Genomic DNA, 21,341 nt, shown 5'->3' with positions numbered 1-21,341 from the left:
TTGCTCAAGGCTTCACTCAGCCTGGCCTTGAAAACCTCCAGGAAGGTTGTGGATCACAGAATCACAGAATGTGATCAAAGATCACAGATCACATTCTGTGATTCTGTGATCCACAACCTCCCTGGGCAACCTCTTCCAGTGTCTCACCACTCTCACTGGAAAGAATTTCTTCCTCATCTCCACTCTAAATCTGCCCTCCTCAAGCTTCAACCCATTCTCCCTCATGCTGACATGACAAGCCTTTGTAACCAGTCCCTCCCCAGCTTTCTTGCAGGCCTCTTCAAGTAATTGTGACTCCATCACCTCCTTGGGCAGCCTGTTCTAATGCCTGATCACTCTCCAAACCAACCAATCTAAATTCCCCTTGGTGCAATTTGAGGTCATTATTGGTGTTAGTTACTTGGGAGAAGAGGCCAACCCCACCTCACTGCAACCTCCTTTCAGGGTCTTATAGAGAGCAATAACGTCTCTGAACTTCCTTTTCTCCAGACTAAACAAGCCCAGTTCCCTCAGCTGCTCCTCACCAGAGTTTTCACCACCTTCACTTCTGCTATGAGGATAAGCTATGAGAGTTGGGGTTCTTCAGCCTGGAGAAGAGAAGGATTTGAGGAGACCTTGGAGTGGCCTTCCAGGATCTGAAGAGGGCTACAGGAGGGCTGGGGAGGGACTACTGACAAGATCTTGTAATGAGAGGACAAGGAGGAATGGGTTTGAACTGGCAGAGGGGAGACTGAAGGTGGATGTTAGGAAGAAGCTGTTTGCAGTGAGGGTGGTGAGAGACTGGCACAGGCTGCCCAGGGAGGCTGTGGAGCACAGAAGCACGGAATGGGATCTTCAATCACGTTCTGTGATTCTGTCATCCACAACTTCCTTGGAGATGCTCAAAGCCAGGTTGGATGAGTCCTTGAGCAACCTGTTCTGGTGGGAGGTGTCCCTGCCTATAGTGGGAGGTTGGAACTGGCTGAGCTTTGAGGTCCCTTCCAACCTAAACCATGTTATGATTCATTACCCCCCTCTGGACCCACTGCAGCACCTCAGTATCTTTCTCTTACACTACAATGCCTAGAACTGAACCCAGCACTCAGAGTGCAGCCTCACCAGTGCCCAGTGCTAGAGCACAATCCCTTCCCTGCCCCTGCTGTTTCTGATCCAAGCCAGGATGCTGTTGGCCACCTTGGTCACACTGCTGGCTCCTATCCAGCCAACATCTGAATCACTGAGCAGCTTCTCCAGGTCTGTCTGAATGCAGCTGAACGAAATGTTCTTTGGTTTCATGTGGTGCTAAATGCTGCTCTCCTTTCTTGCTAGGCCTGGGCTGATGCTAATGTTTCCAGACAAATTGAAGACACTGTGCTTTATGGATACTACAGTAAGTACTTTTAACTTCTCATTTCCTTTTGTTTTGCACTTAATAGGACCTTGAAGTGAAGGCATGAAGTTTTGTGAGGTCATACTGAACCATCACTGTTTTGGTTAAACATTAGCTGCACATTTAATGCCCTCCAGTGAGTTTTTTTACATTCAAGAACCTCCTAAAAATGCAAATCCACTGAAGGCCAAACCATGGAGAGGCCTAATGGCTTTTGTCATATCATTTACTGTGAGCATCTTTTCCTCTCTGTGTTTAGAGGCCCATTAAGGCAAACAGAAGGTTTTTCTGTGACTTTTATGGCACTTAACAAGTGCAGCAGTGTGAAATTTGCCTACTGTGTGTAAAGCTCCCATGCAGCTTTGAGTCTAACTCTTCCATTTCAAGTGTTCAGACCCAGCAACTCCTGTATTTCAAGTAAGAGCTACTGTAAAGGAGCATCAAGGAGTTGATTCAAGAGTGTCCCTTCCCTGGAGGTGTACAAGGCCAGGCTGGACATAGGGAGGGAGGAAGGAAGAAGTTATTTACTGTGAGGGTGGTGAAACACTAGAAAAGGGTGCCCAGGGATGTGATTGAGTCGCCAGTACAGGTTGGAGAGCAGCCTTGTGAAGAGGGAGTGCTTGTGGATAACGTCCATGGCACAGCAATGTGCCCTGGTGGCCAAGAGGGCCAATGGGATCTTGGGGGGTATTAAGCAGAGTGTGTCCAGCAGATCAAGGGAGGTTCTCCTCTCCCTCTGCTCTGCCTTGGTGAGACCTCATCTTGAATACTGCCTTCAGTTTTGGGCTCCCAGCTTAAGAGGGACAGGGATCAGCTGGTGAGGGTCCAGCAGAGGGCCAGGACGATGATGAGGGGACTGAGCACTGCCTGGTGAGGAGAGGCTGAGAGACCTGGTGCTGTTTAGTCTGGAGAAGAGAAGCACAGGAGGTTCCAGCTCAACACAAGGGGCAACTTGTTGACTGGAAGGGTCCCAGAGTGCTGGCACAGGCTGCCCAGAGAGGCTGTGGAGTCTCCTTTTCTGGAGCCTTTCCAGGCCTGTCTGGATGTGTTGCTGTGGGACATGATCTAGATTGTATGGTCCTGCTCTGGCAGGGGTTTTGGTCTCAGTGATCTCTTTGGGTCTCTTCCAACTGTTGACATCCCGTGAGCCTGTAATCCCTGGACACATCCAAGATCAAACTTGATGTGGCTCTGGACAGCTTGGTCTAACTGGAGGTGTCCCTGCTGCCTGCAGGGAGGTTGGACAAGGTGACCTTTGAAGGGTCCCTTCCAACCCAGTGCAATCTGTACATGTAGAACAAACTCCTCCACAAACAATTTCTTGCAGATCTGTGAGAGTGGAGGAATTTCAGCAGGGTGTTTTGGGCTGAATTATTAAAGCAAGGCTGTTTTACTACATCCTAAACTCATTGTTGTGGGAACAGTTTTTGACCTTCAGTTTGAAAAAGAGGCCAAAACCAAAAGGCAACTTGGACTTGTTTGAAATACTGTGGGTCTAGTGGTTGTATTTCATCTGCCCTCCAGATGGTGGTAGAGATTTAAAGATGGCTTTAAAAGTGGTTTTTTTTCTGTGATGATCCTAATTTGAGGAATCCATGCACGTTGTTAGACCTCGAGCTGCACTGAAGTGAGCAGGAAGAGGTCATTTGTTTTCCAGAAGACTCCATCATGGCTTTAGAAAGAACTCCACAACTTAGTGCCTCTCCTGCGCTGTTAGGTCTGTTGCCCTGCTGCTGTTTGACAGCACAGTCAAGGAATGAGTTAAGCACCTCTTTCAGTCTTGTAACACTAACATTTTTTTTCCTGCTGGTATCTTACCACAATATTTGGTGTTGCTATGTTTTATTGTTGCCCTTCTAAAAAGAAACAGTGAGCAGCACTGTAGTCACACTGCATGAAAAGAAGACCAGCAGGGTGAGGAGGCTCTGCTCTGCTCCCACCTGCAGCACTGCCTCTCATCCTGCTGCCCCCAGCACAAGAGGGACATGAAAATGTTAGAGCAGCTCCAGAGGAAGCCATGAAGATAATCAAGGGGGTGGACAACCTCCCCTGTGGGCACAGGCTGAAAGAGCTGGGGTTGATGAGCCTGGAGAAGAAAAGGCTCCATGCAGACCTTTCAGTGGCCTTCCAGTACCTACTTAGGAGGCAGTTGTTGTCAGAGAGATCGATTGGCACTGGAATGGGCTGCCCAGGAAGGTGGTGGAGTCTCTGTGCCTGGAGGTGTTCAAGAAAAGACTGGATGAGGCATTTGGTGCCGTGGTCTAGATGACTGGATAGGGCTGGGTGCTAGATTGGGCTGGATGAGCTTGGAGCTCTGTTCCAACCTGGTTGATTCTGTGATTCCATGCCAAGGAAGGCTTTTTAAGAGGACTGTGATGCAAGAAAGAACTGAAATAGCAAACCAATTGCAGTGTTCTTCAACAGCCCAACTCCTGCTGCCCTTCTGAAGAGCTGGAGACCCATACAATGCTTTGGTTGGAAGGGTCTTAAAAGGTCATGCAGTTCCAACCCCCTTGCCATGAGCAGGGACACCTCCCACTAGCCCAGGTTGCTCAAGGCCTCATCCAGCCTGGCCTTCAACACCTCTAGGGAGGAGGCATCCACAACCTCCCTGGGCAACCTGTTCCTGTCTCTCACCACTCTCAAAGCAAAGAATTTCTTCCTAATCTCCAGTCTGAATCTCCTCTCCTCAAGCTTCAGTCCATTCCCTCTCTCCCTACCAGTACAAGCCCTTGTAAAAAGTCCTGCAGGTTAGGAAGGAGTTCTTTCCAGTGAGGATGGTTTGTGGAGGTGCTGGGTTTGGGTGGCCTGGGAGGGGCTGAGTTGTGTTTGGATGGTTTGGGGGGGTGCTGAGTTGGGTGGCTTGGGGAGGCTGAGTTGGGTTTGGGTGGTTTGGTAGAATGCTGGGTTTGGGTGGCTTGGTGTGGGGGGGCTGAGTGAGGCTTGGGTGGCTTGGTGTGGGTGTGCTGGGCTGGATTGAGTAGCTTGATGGGAGAGCTGGGTTGGGCAACTTGGTGGGGGGGCTGGGTGACTTGGTTGGATTTGGCTTGGTAGTGGGGCTGGGTGGCTTGGTTGGGTGTGCTGAGTTGGGTGGCCTGGTTGGGGGTGATGGCACTGGTTTGGGTTTGGTTGCTTGGTGGTGCAGGGAGGGCTGCTTGGGGCTGTTTGGTGGTGGTGCTGGGAGGGCTGCTTGGGGCTGTTTGGTGGTGGTGCAGGGAGGGCTGCTTGGGGCTGTTTGGTAGTGGTGCAGGGAGGGCTGCTTGGGGCTGTTTGGTAGTGGTGCAGGGAGGGCTGCTTGGGGCTGTTTGGTGGTGGTGCAGGGAGGGCTGCTTGGGGCTGTTTGGTGGTGGTGCAGGGAGGGCTGCTTGGGGCTGTTTGGTGGTGGTGCAGGGAGGGCTGCTTGGGACTGTTTGGTGGTGGTGCAGGGAGGGCTGCTTGGGGCTGTTTGGTAGTGGTGCAGGGAGGGCTGTTTGGGGCTGTTTGGTGGTGGTGCTGGGAGGGCTGCTTGGGACTGTTTGGTAGTGGTGCAGGGAGGGCTGCTTGGGGTTGTTTGGTGGTGGTGCTGGGAGGGCTGCTTGGGACTGTTTGGTGGTGGTGCAGGGAGGGCTGCTTGGGGCTGTTTGGTGGTGGTGCAGGGAGGGCTGCTTGGGGCTGTTTGGTGGTGGTGCAGGGGGGTTGCTTGGGGCTGTTTGGTGGTGGTGCAGGGAGGGCTGCTTGGGGCTGTTTGGTGGTGGTGCTGGGAGGGCTGCTTGGGACTGTTTGGTAGTGGTGCAGGGAGGGCTGCTTGGGGCTGTTTGGTGGTGGTGCAGGGAGGGCTGCTTGGGGCTGTTTGGTGGTGGTGCAGGGAGGGCTGCTTGGGGTTCTTTAATGGGGTTTTATGGATTTTTGAACAGCTCCTCTTTTTCCAAGTCATTAGTCCCCATGGTGTTCTTTCTCTCTCATACCCAGCTGTTTTTTGGCTAGGTTGGTGCAAAGCAGTAGTGGCTTTATACTGGTGGAATGATAAGTGAGAGAACTTGGAGGGTGCAGCTGGAAACAAGTGTGTTTTGAAGTAGGACTTCAGTAACCTAAAAGCTTTTCTTAGGCAGCCAGTCCACTGACTGCTTTGAAGCCCAAGTGGCTTGTTGTGTTAATTCTCATCAAGCCAGCTGTAGTAGAAGGTGTCTGCCAGTGCAGGGGTGCTTGAGGAATGCTCAGTGGCTGGCAGATGCTCCAAAGCAGCATGTCAGCTCGTGTTTGGAAAGGAACACCCTCTTCAGCAAGGGTTGTCATTGGAACCCATCCAACAGCAGTTTCCTTTCTTCCACCAAGAATCAGGCTGAAACAATTGGCAGTAACCTGGAGCTGTGCTCTGTAGCTCTTCCTTTAGTGAGTAAACCCTGCCTGTTGCAGTCAGCTTAGTGTCCAAAGTCCTTTTGGAGTTCTGTGAATAGTGGGAAGATGCCATTGGTGCATCCCAGTCTGCCTGTGAGGTAGAAGGAGACCTCTTGACCTGCATGTGTGTCTCAGCTGCAGTGTGGCAAGCACCAGCAGCTGCAATTACAGATTCAGAGAATGGGTTGAAAGGGATCTGAAAGCTCATCCAGTTCCAACCCCTCTGCCATGGACAGGGACACCTCCCACCAGCCCAGGCTGCTCAAGATTTCACTCAACCTGGCCTGGAACACCTCCAGGGAGGTTGTGTGAAGTACATGTTACAAGGGTTTCTCATGTTAGTATGAGGGAGCATGGATTGAACCTTTAGGAGGGCAGATTTAGAGTGGAGATGAGGAAGAAATTCTCTCCAGTGAGGATGGTGAGACACTGGAAGAGGTTGCCCAGGGAGGCAACTGAGGCCCCATGGCTGGAGGTGTTTGAGGCCAGGCTGGCTGAGGCTGTGGGCAGCCTGCTTTAGGGTAGGGTGTCCCTGGGCATGGCAGGAGGGTTGGGACTGGCTGCTCCTTGTGGTCCCTTCCACCCCTGACTGATTCTCTGAGTCTATGAAGTCAGCAATAGTTGAAGTTCTGAGTAGGAATTGAACCAAAACAGTGCTTAGCATAATGTGGTTGAATTTTTCTCTTTGCCTTAAGTTTTGTCTGCTTCCTGCAGGTGTTTGAGTCATTGGCACAGGGATTTGGGCTTCTAGGAATTAGTAGGTGCAAGGCACAGGTTCATAGAATGGGTTGGGTTGGAAGGGAGCTTAAAGCTCAGCCAGTGGGCAGGGACACCTCCCACTAGCCCAGGTTGCTCAAGGCTTCATCCAGCCTGACCTTGGACACCTCCAGGGAGGTTGTGGAGCACAGAAGCACCCAATGTGATCAAAGATCACATTGGGTGCTTCTGTGCTCCACAACCTCCCTGGGCAACCTGTGCCAGTGTCTCACCACCCTCCCTCTCTGTGCTCCACAACCTCCCTGGGCAACCTGTGCCAGTGTCTCACCACCCTCGCTGCACAGAATTTCTTCCTCCTCTCCAATCTCAGTCTGCCCTCTTCCACCTTCAATCCTTTCTCTCCTCCTATCACAACAAGTCAGATGTGTCTACACATTTTCATGATCTGATCCTAGGAGAATACTGTGGGAGCCTGATGTGGTTGAACTTAGCAGAGACTCTGGGCCTGCCTCTGTAGAAACAGTCTGCTAATGAGTGTGAATTTGGAGCTGCAGTGTGCCAGAGAACATTGAAGAGCTGTTAGAGTCTTGACACTTGGTGTAAACTGCTTCAACTGTCCTGCTTCCAGCAAGTGTCTACCTTGAGAGGCACTCTGACTTTCTGTTGCTTGATAATGCCTGGGGAAAGCAACCTCTCTGTTCTTAGTGGGGGGAAATGGGTTTAAGAAACTTTTATTAGGTCTGAGAATATAATTTATGTGGGAAGAAGAGCTGTAGGTTGTCTGAAGCTGCTTGTTGCTTCTCAGCAGAAGTGAGTGTGCAAAGCATTGTTTTAAACAGCAGCATTGATGTTCTGCAGTGCACCACTGGAGGAAGCCAGCTGGAAGAGCAGGAGGTCTGGGACTTCTGAGCCAGATGATCAGGTTGCCCAGAGCCCTCTTGAGCCTGGCCTTGAATATTTCCAGGGATAAGGCCTCAACTACTTCCCTGGACAACCTATTCCAATATTCTCATTGTCCTCACTACAAACAGTTTCTTGTCTAAATCTCCCCTCCATTCCTCCTTGTCCTGTCACTACAAGCCCTTGCAAAAAGTCTCTTCCTAGCTATCTTGCAGCCCCTCCTTCAGGTACAGGGCAACCTGTTGCAGTGTTCCAGCAGCCTCCTGATGCAGAACTTGCTGCAGCAATGTGTCCTGTTGGCCAAGAGGGCCAATGGGATCTTGGGGTGCATTAGGAAGAGTGTGTCCAGCAAATCAAGGGAGGTTCTCCTCCCCCTCTACTCTGCCTTTGTCAGATCTTGAGTACTGCCTTCAGTTTTGGGCTCCCCAGTTGCAGAGGGGCAGGGATCTGCTGGAGAGGATCCAGCAGAGGGCTATGAGGATGATGAGGGGACTGAGCACTGCCTGGTGAGGAGAGGCTGAGGGACCTGGGGCTGCTTAATCTGGAGAAGAGAAGACTGAGAGGGGATTTAATCAATGTCTACAACTATCTGAGGGCTGGGGGTCAGGAGAGGGGGGACAGGCTCTGCTCACTGCTCCCTGGGATAGGACAAGCAGCAATGGATGGAAGCTGCAGCACAGGAGGTTCCAGCTCAACACAAGGGGCAACTTCTTTCCTGGAAGGGTCTCAGAGCCCTGGCACAGGCTGCCCAGAGAGGTTGTGGAGTTTCCTTCTCTGGAGCCTTTCCAGGCCTGTCTGGATGTGTTCCTGTGTGCCCTGAGCTAGATTCTGTGGTCCTGCTCTGGCAGGGGGTTGGACTGGATGATCTCTTTGAGTCCTTTCCAACCCCTGACATCCTGTGAGCTTGCTCCTCGCATCCAATCTCAGTCTGCTCTGCTCTCACTTCAAACCATTGCCCTCATCATGTCCCTGCATCCCTTTGCAAATAGTCCCTCTGCAGCCTGCTTGTAGTCCTCTTCAGATACTGCAAGACCTTGGGAGCTTTCTCCAGGCTGAACAGTGCCAACTCTCAGCCAATCCCCCTAGGGAAGGTTCTCATCATCTTCGTGACCTCCTCTGAACCTGCTCCAGTAGTTCCATATCACAGAATCAGTCGGGGTTGGAAGGGACCACCAGGATCATCCAGTTCCAACCCTCCTGCCATGAGCAGGGCCACCTCACACTGGTCCCTCTTAAGCTGGGTTAGTTGTAGTATTAGATCTGGTCTGGCAATGGATTGGAAGCCCTGTAACTTCTGGAGAGCATATTTAAGGTGAACTGAAGGACTTAAGAGCCAGCAGAGCCCTTCATGATGGATGGAAAATTCTGGAATGAGTCTCATGCTGAATCTTGTTGGGTATGCAGATCTTGTCTCAGGGTTGATCCAGAGCATGCTATTAGAGCTTCAGGTTTTTAATACAAACCATCTGTTACGGGGTCAGTATTGGCTGAGAACTTCAGGTCTTGTAGGAAAGCATAAATTAGAAGGAAATGTGACTGCTTAATAGCTTCAGATAATGGCTGTGGTAAGGAAAACTGCAAGCCAAGCTGCTTGTTCCTCATCTGAGGTGGAGGTCACTACCTGATAGGCCTGTGAGCTGCCTTGGAGGTATTAGTCCCTGCTTGGGGATCCCTCAGTGGCTGCAGTGAAGAGCCCCCAGTTAGAATCACTGTTTGGCAAGTTTCGTTGCACAGAGTCATGGAATCAACCAAGTTGAAAGAGACCTCTGAGCTCATCCAGTCCAACCTGACACCCAGACCTCTCCAGTCAACTAGACTATGGCACTAAGTGCCTCATCAGTCAGAGTTGTGCCAGGGGAGGTTCAGGCTGGATGTTAGGAGGAAGTTGTTGGCAGAGAGAGTGATTGGCATTGGAATGGGCTGCCCAGGGAGGTGGTGGAGTCTCTGTGGCTGGAGGTGTTGAAGCTAAGCCTTGATCCCATTCTGTGCTTCTGTGCTGCACAACCTCCCTGGGCAGCCTGTGCCAGTGTCTCACCACCCTCACTGCAAACAACTTCTTCCTTACATCCAATTCTAATCTCCCCTCTGCCAGTTCAAACCCATTCCTCCTTGTCCTGTCATTACCAGACCTTGTCAATAGTCTCTCCCCAACCCTCCTGTAGCCCTCTTCAGATCCTGGAAGGCCACTCCAAGGTAAGACTCTCGAAAAGGAGACTCCACAACCTCTCTGGGCAGCCTGCTTAAGGTGATGCTCTGCTGCCCTTACAGTAAAGGAGTTTCTCCTCACGTTGAGGTGGAGCCTCTTGCATTCCATCTGGTACCTGCTGTTCCTCATCCTCTCACTGGGTAGCACCAAACAGAGCCTGGCACCTTCCTCCTGACACCCACCCCTCAGATATTGATAGACATTGATCAGATCCCCTCTCAGCCTCCTTTTCCCCAGACTAAGCAGCCTCAGGTCCTCCTGTGAAGAAAGACTGAGAGATGTTGAACTCTTGCAGTCATCTTTATAGCCTCCCTTGGACTTCCTTCGGCAGATCCCTGTCTCTCTTGTCCTGGGAAGGCCAGAGCTGGACACAGTACTGCAGGTGTGTCTGAGCAGAGCAGAGGGATGTTAAGCAAGGAAACTCCACTGCTCCAGCTCGTTCTGTTTCAAGGGAGCTCCTCAGTATCAGAGCTGTGCCTCTCCTCTGGAACACAGCAGTAGTGGAACAGCCTGTGGAGTCCTGGGATCAAAAGAACTTTAAGTGGGTGGTAATAGTCGCACTGTCTGGGGAACTGTGTGCCTGATGAGGTGGTGCAGCTTGCTTTTATTCACCATCAGCTGTGCTGCTTCTTCCCCTGTGTGCTGGTCCTCTGTATCTCCTGCATACAGACATTCCTTTTAGCCCTCTTTTCAGTGCTGAATTGAAGGTGGATCTGAAATCCTTAGTCTGAAAGGCTTAATTCCATAAATCCTTTGGAGTTCACCAAGCAGGAGTAGTTTGGGTGCTGCCTGCTAAATTGTATGAACGTTTCCATGGTGGAAATAAGAGCTGGATTGAGAGGCAAGTTTGATTCCTGCCTTTTGAACGACTCTGCAGTAAATGAAGTGCCAGTGTCACTTTGTTCACTTAATTAACTTCTTTCTCCCAGCTTTGTACTCCATCATACTGTTCTGTGTCTTTCTGTGGATTCCCTTTGTCTACTTCTACTATGAGGAGAAGGAAGAAGATGGTGGCAACACATGCTCAGTAAGTTGACTCTAGCAAATGCATCAAGCAGTGAAAGGATAAATGAATACAGGCCAAAATGAAAGCCAGGATGATTGTCTGACATCAATACTGCAGTGTGAACAGCCTTTCAAAGGCTGTTTCTGCAGCTCCTGCACCCAGGCAGCTCTCATTAACACTTAGTCTGAGTGCTGTGGTCTCACATGAAATGAAACTGTAGCAAGGGATTTCTTGGAGCCTGACTTCATCTACAAGAAATTAAAACCTGATATAGAATCAGAGAATGGGTTCAGTGGGGGAAAAACCTCCAAGGTCGATTCCAAACATCAACCCATGTTCCAAAGTGCCATGGCCACACTGTGCTTGCATACCCCCAGGGCTGGAGGCTCCACCACCCCCTTGGGCAGCCTGTTTGAATCTCTGATCACACTTTCAGCAAAGAAATATTTCCTAATACTCAACCTTCTCCTGGCACAATTCCAGGCCTTTTCCTCTCAACTTATTCCCTGATAGTAGTGAGAAGAGACCAACCCCCAACTCATGCCAACCTCCTCTCAGGGAGCTGTAGAGAGCAATGAGGTCTGCCCTCAGCCTCTCCAGACTAACCAACCCCAGCTCCCACAACTGCTCCTCAAAACGTATTTTCCTACAGGGTGAATATATATGAACAGGTTTTAAAGTAGCAGACAGGAGGGTGGTGGAGCACTGGAGCAGGTTGTACAGGGAGGTAGTTGAGGCCTCACCCTTGGAGATATTCAAGGTCAGGTTGGACAAGGCTCTGGGCAAACTGATCTAGTACAGAATGTCCCTGCTGACTGCAGGGGGCTTGGACTAGATCATAGAGACATAGAATAGACTCACAGAATCAGGCAGGTTGGAAGAGAGCTCCAAGCTCAGCCAGCCCAACCTAGCACCCAGCCCTGGCCAACCAACCAGACCATGGCACTAAGTGCCCCAGCCAGGCTTGGCTGCAACACCTCCAGCCACACAGACTCCACCACCTCCCTGGGCAGCCCATTCCAATGCCAATCACTCTCTCTGCCAACAGCTTCCCCCTAACATCGATCCTGAACCTGCCCTGGCACAGCTTCAGGCTGGGTCCCCTTCTTCTGGTGCTGGCTGCCTGGCAGCAGAGCCCAACCCCACCTGGCTACAGCCTCCCTGCAGGCAGCTGCAGACAGCAATGAGCTCTGCCCTGAGCCTCCTCTGCTGCAGGCTGCACACCCCCAGCTCCCTCAGCCTCTCCTCACAGGGCTGTGCTCCAGGCCCCTCCCCAGCCTTGCTGCCCTTCTCCAAACACCTTCCAGCACCTCAACAGCTCTCTTGAATTGAGGAGCCCAGAACTGGACACAGCACTGCAGGGGTGGCCTGAGCAGTGCTGAGCACAGGGGCACAAGAACCTCCCTTGTCCTGCTGCCCACACTGCTCCTGAGCCAGCCCAGGATGCCATTGGCTCTGCTGCCCACCTGGGCACTGCTGCCTCCTCTGCAGCTCCTCTCTCCCAGCACCCCCAGCTCCCTCTCTGCCTGGCTGCTCTCAGCCACTCTGGCCCCAGCCTGTAGTGCTGCTTGGGGTTGTTGTGGCCAAAGTGCAGAACCCTGCACTTGGCCTTGTTCAGTCTCATCCCCTTGGCCACTGCCCACCCATCCAGCCTGGCCAGGTCCCTCTGCAGGGCTCTGCTACCCTCCAACAGCTCCACAGCTGCTCCTAGCTTGGTGTCATCTGCAAACTTACTGATGCTGGACTCAATCCCCTGCTCCGGATCATCACTAGAGATACTGAACAGATGAGCTTTGGAGGTCCCTTCCAACCCAGCCATTCTAGGATTCTGTGAGGTTGCACTCTCTGTGACACACTGAGCACCTTTTTTCTTTTAGCAGCTGTGTTCTGTTGTTTGGGGTTTTTTTCATGAGGTGGGTGCTAGCAATTTACCTGAAGCTGGCACTTGGTGATTTTTGGAGTGCACTGAAGATTTTTGAACAAGCAGAGATCAGAATAAATGCATGCAATAAGATGCTGCTTTCTGAAACAAGGATACTTTGCTTAAAGGATCTTCTAATCGATAGTGGTGCTCATTTTCTCCTCTACTTAGTTGTAAAGAAATGAGGGGGGGAAAAAAGCTTTGTGATTATAGCCATAACATAAAGCATTGGTGATAATAATTATCTGCTTGTACTGAACAAATGGACCCTGGCTGCTGGCCACAGCTGTTCAAGTGAGTAGTTTGATGGAAGCACAATTCAGTGTCCTTGTTCAGAGTCCTCAAGCTCTGAGATCATCAAGAATCTATGCTTCTAACCTGCCTTTAGCTCATGCTCATGCTTCTGGGGTAGGAGAGCCCTGCAGAGGGACCTGGCCAGGCTGGATGGGTGGGCAGAGGCCAATGGGATGAGATTGAACAAGGTCAAGGGCAGGGTTCTGCACTTTGGCCTCAACAACCCCAAACAGCACTACAGGCTGGGGCCAGAGTGTCTGAGAGCAGCCAGGAAGAAAGGGAGCTGAGGGTAGATGGTAGCTGGAGAGGAGGCAGCAGTGCCCAGGTGGGCAGCAGAGCCAATGGCATCCTGGGCTGGCTCAGGAGCAGTGTGGGCAGCAGGACAAGGGAGGTTCTTGTGCCCCTGTGCTCAGCACTGCTCAGGCCACCCCTGGAGTGCTGTGTCCAGTTCTGGGCTCCTCCATTGCAGAGAGCTGTTGAGGTGCTGGAAGGTGTTTGGAGAAGGGCAGCAAGGCTGGGGAGGGGCCTGGAGCAGAGCCCTGTGAAGAGAGGCTGAGGGAGCTGGGGGTGTGCAGCCTGCAGCAGAGGAGGCTCAGGGCAGAGCTCATTGCTGTCTGCAGCTGCCTACAGGGAGGCTGTAGCCAGGTGGGGTTGGGCTCTGCTGCCAGTCAAGCAGCAGCAGAAGAAGGGGACACAGCCTGAAGCTGTGCCAGGGCAGGTCCAGGCTGGATGTGAGGAGGAAGTTCCTGGCAGAGAGAGTGATTGGCATTGGAATGGGCTGCCCAGGGAGGTGGTGGAGTCTGTGTGCCTGGAGGTGTTGCAGCCAAGCCTGGCTGGGGCACTTAGTGCCGTGGTCTGGTTGGTTGGGCAGGGCTGGGTGCTAGGCTGGGCTGGCTGAGCTTGGAGCTCTCTTGATTCTCTGATTCTCTGATACACCACCTGTTATGCTGTGTGTGCATTGTTGGTCGTGGCCCTTTGGATTTATTTGATGCTAATATTGTCTTTTTCTTTGCTCTACAGCAGGTTAAGACTGCACTGAAGTACACTCTGGGCTTCATCACAGTCTGTGCAGTGCTTCTCTTAATCGGGTAAGTGCAGTGAACACTAGCAGGGGATATTCTAAGTGGAACCTTGTTGTGTGTCAGGTTAAAAGGATGGGTCATGGTGTAGTCCAGCTATGCAGTGGGGATCTGGCTTCATCTCTAGCAGGCCTGAAATCATAGAGGTGCTTTGGTTGGAGAAGATCTCTGAGGTCATGGAGTCCAACCATCTACCTAGCACCAGTGTGGCCGTTAAACCATGCCCCCAAGTGCCATGTCCATGTGTTTCATACAAATCTCAGGGTTGGAAGGGACCACAAGGTTCATCCAGTTCCAACCCCCATGCCATGGGCAGGGACACCTCACACTAAATCAGCCTGCCCAGAGCCATGTCCAGCCTAACCTAAAAACTTCCAGGGATGAGGCTTCCACCACCATCCTGGGTAACCTGTGCCAGTGTCTCATCACCTTCATGGTGAAGAACTTCTTCCTAATCTTTCTTCCCCTAGCTTGAATCCATTCCCCCCAGCCCTGTCACTCCCTGGCAGCCTAAAAGGACCCTCCTCAGCTTTCTTGTAGCCCCTGGATACTGGAAGGCTACAATAAGGTCTCCTGGGAGCCTTCTTCAAACAGAGCAACTCCAACTCTCTCCACCTGTCCTCTTAGCAAAGGAGCTCCAGTCCTCTGCTCATCCTCATGGCCCTTCTCTGGACACCTTTCAGCATGTTTCATGAGTACCTCCAGGGGTGGTGACTGCACCTCCCTGGGCAGCCTGTTCCAATCCCTGACCACTCTTCCAGTGAAGGAATTTTTCTTGCCTCCAACCTAAACCTTCCCTGACACAATTTTGGGCCATTTCCTCTCTTCCTATCACTTGATAGAAGGGAGACAAGACAGTGATACCTGGGTTTAGGATCCTAACCTCTGTTATACTGGGAAATAGAAAGTCACTTCTTGGTTGACCTCAGCCTGAACTCTGCACACACTCACAGCTGTACTCTGCTGATGTCAACAGAGCATTTGAGAGGCATGTGCATAAAATGGACCACTGCCTTCAGAAATGCCTCAGACTTCTTGCTTTTGAGTTGTAAAGAAATTCTTTCTGGTGAGGGTGGTGAGACACTGGCACAGGTTGCCCAGGAAGGCTGTGGATGCTCCTTCCCTGGAGGTGTTCAAGGCCAGGTTGGGGGAGACCTTGAGCAACCTGGGCTGGTGGAAGGTGTCCCTGCCCATGGTAAGGGGGTTGGAGTTGGATGATCTTCAAGGTCTCTTTCAACCCAGACCATTCTGTGAATGCTTTTAAACCTAACATCAGAGAGCTGCTCTTCAGGAGTGAATAGATGTGGCTTAGCAGCAGTGATGGGATGGGTGTGAGCTCTAGGTGAGCACTCGGACTTGATGATCTCTTCCAGCCTTGGCTGTTGTATGTTTCTGTGATTTCACTTTTCTTCACTTGGTAGTAGACCTCTTGAGATTTGACTAGTTGGGTGAAGTGAGGTGACTTCTTTTGCTTTGTTGCAGGGCTTTTGTTCCTTTGGATATTCCCAACAAGAAGAATTCCACAGAGTGGGAGAAAGTGAAGCTGCTGTTTGAAGAATTTGGAAGCAGTCGTGAGTTTGAGATGTGTTCTGAACTTTGCCTGGCTTGCTGGTCACTGATGTTGGCCTGCTTCTCAGCTGACTGAACAGCAAACCCAGCTTTCCTGGAGACAGCTGCCTACCTTTAACTGCTCACCTACACGAAACCTTTGCAGTCAGAAGGTTCTGTTCCCATTCAGGTCTTAAAAATGATCAGAGCTGCCATTGGCAGTGGCTGCTTTCAGCACAGCCTCCATGTGAGGACTGCAGTCTTATGGCCTCAGATACTAGTGATGGGAAGAGGGAAGGTACTCCACTTAATGTTACTTTCAAAAGCTAACACTGTAGCTTCACAGATTACCTCAGGTTGGAAGGGACCCTCAAAGGTCATCTGGGCTGACCCCCCGACCCTGCACTCAGCAGGGGAATCTCCAACTAGAGCAGGTTGCCCAGGGACAATGTGTCCAGGGATGGGGCTTCAGCCATAACCCTGAGCAACTTGTTCCAGTATTTCACCACCCTCACTGTGCAGAGCTTCCTCCTGCTGTTCAGTCTAACTCTGCCCTGCTCCAGCTCCAAACCATTGCCCTCAGCCTATCCCTACAAGCCCTTCTAAACAGTCTCTCCTCAGGTGGCCTCTAGGTCCCCTTCAGACTTCTAAATGTAACTATAAGGCTACTCCTGAGCCTTCTCCAGGCTGAGCAGACCCAGTTCCTTCAGCCTGTTTTCACAGGAGAGATGCTCCAGCACTTTTGCTATTGGGGAGAAGAGACCAACTCCCACCGCTCTCTATGCTCCTCTCAGGGAGCAGTAGAGAGCAATGAGGTCTCCTCTCAGTCTCCTCTTCTCCACACTATACACTCCCAGATCCCTCAGCTGCTCCTCCCCAGCCCTGTTCTCCAGACCCTTCCCCAGCTTTCTTGCCCTTCTCTGGACCCACTGCAGCCCCTCAATGTCCTTCTTGGAGTGAGTGCCTCAAAACTGAACCCAGTACTCAAGCTGCAACCTCTCCAGTGTTGAGAATGGGGACACAATCACTTCCCTGCTCCTGCTGGCCCTTGTATTTCTGATCCAGGTCCTTTCTGTCCACCTGGGCACACGTTGGCTTATAGTCAAGCTTGCCACATTTTTCTGTCTCTTGGTGAGGTTTGGGACAGAGCTCTTGTGTAAAGTTATGCAGGAGGACTTAGGGAGTTTGGGGATCATCCTTTGGGGGTGTCTTTGGCAATACTTCTATAGCTTTTAGTTTCTGCAGTGGCAGTAAGGCTGCAGTTAACTCCTTAGTCAGTTGATGCAGTTGGCACACCTGGCTGTACGTGGGCAGGGAGTAGCTGAGGCTTGTGTGAGGGATTTCATGCACGTCTGATCCTCCGGATAGTGCTTTGGTATGAAAAGTGAGGTGACAACAACTAAAAGATGAATGTGTAAATTGTGAGAAGTACCACAGCACCCTGCTGAGGCCAGAAATGAGGCTCAAAGTGTTAGGCAGCTCTGTGAGCAAGTTCATTAGTGCCTGTTCACCCATTTCACCGAGTGCAACCCCTGTGAGCTTGCAGCAAGCACGAGAGAGCTGTCCTGCTTCTTGCCTCAGTGGAGGAGGATCTGCTGCTGGCAACAAGCTGTGCTGGGTATATTTTTCATCTGAGTTGCTGTTTCAATTATTATGTTTTAGCTTTTGGTCTAATGCATTTAAATGCCTTTGGAAAACCAGCTCAGGGAGAAATGTTCTTAAAGCTCTGCTGCAGGAATTTTCAGTAGGCTTTACTGTTGTGTTTCTTTTCCCCCACAGATGGCTTGACTGCCCTTTCCTTTTCCATTAGCTCACTGACTGTGATTGGAATGTTGGCAGCAATCACTTACACAGTAAGTTGCTCTTTACATTTGGGATGCTTGCAGTTACCAGGGGTTATGCATGCATGGGAGACTGTCAGCATGCTAAACAGCTTCAAGAGTGTCTTCTAGCTCTGCATGTTCATGGTTTGAAGTATTTCTGGGCTCTTGGAATGAGAGCAGTAACTTTCTTACTGTAAGTTTACGGGCAGAAAGTATGGAGGCAGGCAGAGATTCTCAAATCATCCTCATAGCTTCAGTTGGACTCTCTCCAGCAGGTTCCTGTTTCTCTTGAACTGGGGAGCATGAAACTGGACACAGTTTTGCAGATGTAGTCTTACCAGTGCAGAGCAGAGTGGGAGGAGAACCTCCCTAGCCCTGCTGGCCACGCTTTTCTCAATGCACCCCAGGATTCCATTGGCTCTTTTGGCTAGAAGGGCACACTGCTGGCCCATGGGTAGATAAACTGAGCCCAGTGGACAGCAGGTACAAGCTGGCAGCTGCCTTTCTGTGGTAAGGCTTTAGTAACACAAAGCCCACACTGTGGGTGCTGCACAATCCATAACGCTGAAGTGCAGCACTTGAGATTGTAAATCAGTTTGGAAGAAATGTGCCAAAATGCACCTCAGGAGGGGGCTTTGCAGATCCATGACCTTGGTGATTTATGCTGACAGCTTTCCTTGTCTGTAAATGTGGAATACAAGAAGCAAATGAGGAACGAGGGCTGCAGTGCTCTGTTTGAAAGTGCTTCACAGCTGATGTCGTTTGCATCTATTCTTTCATTTCATGTCTTCTGCATTGCAATGGGTTTGCATTGCCTTAGGTATTAATACAGCAGTCACTGGCAGCTCCAGATTGCTGGTGGGATTCAAGGCAGAGTAAAACATTACTCACAATGATAGGCAGATTAATTCTTGAGTGATTTGGGTGAGGGAGGGGGGGAAGCATTGCATTTAGCATGTCCTTGAAGGAGGATTATAATTGACTGTTTTTCCCCTCAAACATTTAATAAGCATCATTTGATTTCTTAGGAAATGGTAAAGTGATCTTTTTTTTCCCCCCCTCCACCCTGAAAGAGGAGACCTTACAAAGCTTGGTTTTGTCTGCTGGCAAATTGAATGACCTTTTCCCATCTCATTTTTGTGCCCAGTCTATGATGTACTTTTCCTTGCAGCTGACTTATTTTTATTAACAGCTCCCCCTTAAAAAAAAGAAAAGCTTTAAACCTTTTGTAATCTAACTTTAAAAGCAGTCCCTTACTACTGATTTTTTTCTCTTCAACAGACATCAAACAGTTATTGAGGAGTGCAGGAGTTAGCAGCATTCATCGTCATTGGGGCTTAATCACTCCAATGTCAGCTCTTAAATATAGGAGGAATGTGGCTGTTTGATTATGGTCACTTCTCTGTGATGCAGGAATGAACTGAAATAGCAAACCAATTGCAGTGTTCTGCAGCAGCTCAGCTCCTACTGCCCTCCTGGAGAGCTGGAGATCCATGCAATGCTTTGGGTTGGGAGGGACTTCAAAGATCGTGGGGTTCCAGCCCCCCTGCCATGGGCAGGGACATCTCACACCAGCCCAGGTTGCTCAAGGCCTTATCCAGCCTGGCCTGGAACACCTCCAGGGAGGAGGCATCCACAGCCTCCCTGGGCAACCTGTGCCAGTGTCTCACCACCCTCACTGCAAAGAATTTCTTCCTAATCTCCAGTCTCAGTCTCCTCTCTCCCAGCTTCAGATTGTTCCCTCTCACCCTATCACTGCAAGCCCTTGTAACAAGTCCCTCTCCAGCTTTCTTCTATGTCTCCTTCAGATACTGGAAGGCTGCTCTAGGGACTCCTTGGAGCCTTCTCTTCTCCAGGCTCAAAAACCTCTAACTCTCTCAGGTGGGCTGAGGACAATCTCATGAGGTTGAAAAAGACAAAGTGTAAAGTCCTGCACCTAGACTGGGCAATGATAAAATTGAGAGCAGCCCTGAGAAAAGGACCTGGGGGCAGTGCTGGATGAGAATCACATAATCAGTCAGGGTTGGAAGGGACCACAAGGATCATCTAGTTCAACCCCCCTGCCATGGGCAGGAACACCCTAGCCTAGATCAGTCGAGCCAGAGCCTCATCCAGCCTGGCTTAAACACCACTGGTGATGGGGCCTCAGCCAGGGTTGCCCAGGGATGTGGTGCCTGGAGACCTTCAGGATCAGACTTGACGTGGCCCCGAACATCCTGCTGTAGTTGGTGTCTCTGTGCCTGCAGGGGCATTGGCCAAGGTCATCTTTGGGGGTCCCTTCCACCCCAATGCACTCTGTGAAGCTGTAGTCAGAGCCCCCTCTGCCTCGCTGCCCTCTGCCTCGCTGCCCTCTGCCTCGCTGCCCTCTGCCTCGCTGCCCTCTGCCTCCTCTCTCTCCCCTGTACCTGTAGACCTTCAGGGTCAGCCTTGTTGTGTCCCTGAACATCGAGCTGTAGCTGGTGTCCCTGTGCCTGCAGGGGAGTTGTCCAAGACCTTTGAGGGTCCCTTCCACCCTGATGCAATCTGCGAAGCTCTGGTGGGAGCCTTCTCTTCTCCATTTGGCTGTCGCTAGGATTTCACTAGAGGGCAGTGCCATGCAAGGAATGTTTTGTCATGAGTAATTTCCACCCTTTTTGCCCAAGATTATTTATACCACTTCTAAAACACCTCGGGGACAACAACACTTGAAGTCTGTATCTGCATGATAGATGGACCTCTAAAAATAAATTGGATGGGGACTCTTTCTGCTATAGTCCACAAATACTTTGTGATCAGCTCTTGAAATCCCAAGTTTAGTTCTTAAAAATATTGTTGAGCAGGAAAAAAAACAAGACCTGGGGAAAGTGCCTTCAGTTAGAGTGCTGCTTGGGTACCAAACTCAGCAGCAAGGATTTACCTCTTCTGTTTGCTCACTGGCAAGGAGACACTGTCCCATTTGGGCCACAAGTTCATCATTGGACCATATCTTAGTAGCTGAATATAGCAGATGTAGAGAGTGAGATATAATCACCTGCTGGTTAAACTCTAATGCTTGGTGGCCCCAAGGCTTGGCTTTTGTTTTGTAGGAGGTGTTCAAAGTTAGCTTGAAGTCATTCCCTTCTTTCCTCAAGGCATTTGTTACTGCTCTCAGGGCCTCTTTTCCTTGTGCTTCTCACATGTAGTTGTAGAATGAGCGAGGTTGGGAAGAACCTTTTAGAGAGTCATAAATTCATAGACTGGCTTAGATTGGAAGGGACCTCAGACATCAACGACTCCAACCTCCCTGCCATGCCCAGGGCCATCTCTCAACTAGATTTGGTTGCTCAAGGCCTCATCCAGCCTGGCCTTGAACACCTCAGGGTGGGCATCCACAGTCTCCCCAAGCAGCCTGTTACAGACTCTCACCACCCTCACACTGAAGAACTTCTCCCTCAGATCTGGTCTAACCCTCTTCTGCCTCAGCTCAAAACCATTTCCCCTTGTCCTTTCACCACACTCTCATATGTGTCTCTCTCCAGTCTTGCTGTAGGTTCCCTTCAGGTATTAAAGGGCAGTTAGGAAGTACCCTGAGAGTCTCCTCCAGGCTGACCAACCCCAGATCATGGCTGATTTGTCTGCTTATGGGGCTGATCTGGTTGACTGTTGAGTGTTCCCACCTCAAATGCACCTTTTTCAGTGGCACTCTTTGGTAGCTTGTGCAGTTTAAACATGTTCAGCTCTAGGGGTGATGATTCCCAGTAGAAAGCCTTCCTGTTACTTAAGGTTTATCCTTGATGTAGTTGCTTTGTGCAGCTTCTGGGAGATGAGATTTTACAACTTGTCTTTTCTTTGGTTTGTGTCTTAGAATCATAGGTTGGATCAGGTTGGAAGGGGACACAGCCTCAAGCTGTGCCAGGGCAGGTCTAGGCTGGATGTTAGGAGGAAGTTGTTGTCAGAGAGAGTGATTGGCATTGGAATGGGCTGCCCAGGGAGGTGGTGGAGTCTGTGTGGCTGGAGGTGTTGCAGCCAAGCCTGGCTGGGGCACTTAGTGCCATGGTGTGGTTGGTTGGGCAGGGCTGGGGGCTAGGTTGGACTGGCTGAGCTTGGAGCTCTCTGCCAACCTGTTTGATTCTGTGACTCTTCAAA

The 21,341-nt window shown here is 50.8% G+C and overlaps 1 protein-coding gene across 1 annotated transcript in view; it reads left to right on the top strand.

Annotated features, from left to right (window-relative positions):
- Positions 1–21,341, top strand: part of LMBRD1 (LMBR1 domain containing 1) — a 66,288-nt gene that overhangs the window by 6,062 nt on the left and 38,885 nt on the right. The window contains exons 3-7 of the mRNA XM_064164140.1: positions 1,309–1,369; positions 10,496–10,593; positions 13,808–13,875; positions 15,349–15,437; positions 17,194–17,267. Of these exons, the coding sequence (XP_064020210.1) occupies positions 1,309–1,369; positions 10,496–10,593; positions 13,808–13,875; positions 15,349–15,437; positions 17,194–17,267 (390 nt within the window). The remainder of the gene's footprint in view (positions 1–1,308; positions 1,370–10,495; positions 10,594–13,807; positions 13,876–15,348; positions 15,438–17,193; positions 17,268–21,341) is intronic.

This window comes from Pogoniulus pusillus, chromosome 25 (genome assembly GCF_015220805.1).
Source record: "Pogoniulus pusillus isolate bPogPus1 chromosome 25, bPogPus1.pri, whole genome shotgun sequence".
In the NCBI taxonomy this organism is placed as follows: domain Eukaryota; kingdom Metazoa; phylum Chordata; class Aves; order Piciformes; family Lybiidae; genus Pogoniulus; species Pogoniulus pusillus.
The sequence above is the reverse complement of the archived record's forward strand: the minus strand, read 5'-3'. Positions and strand labels throughout refer to the sequence as shown.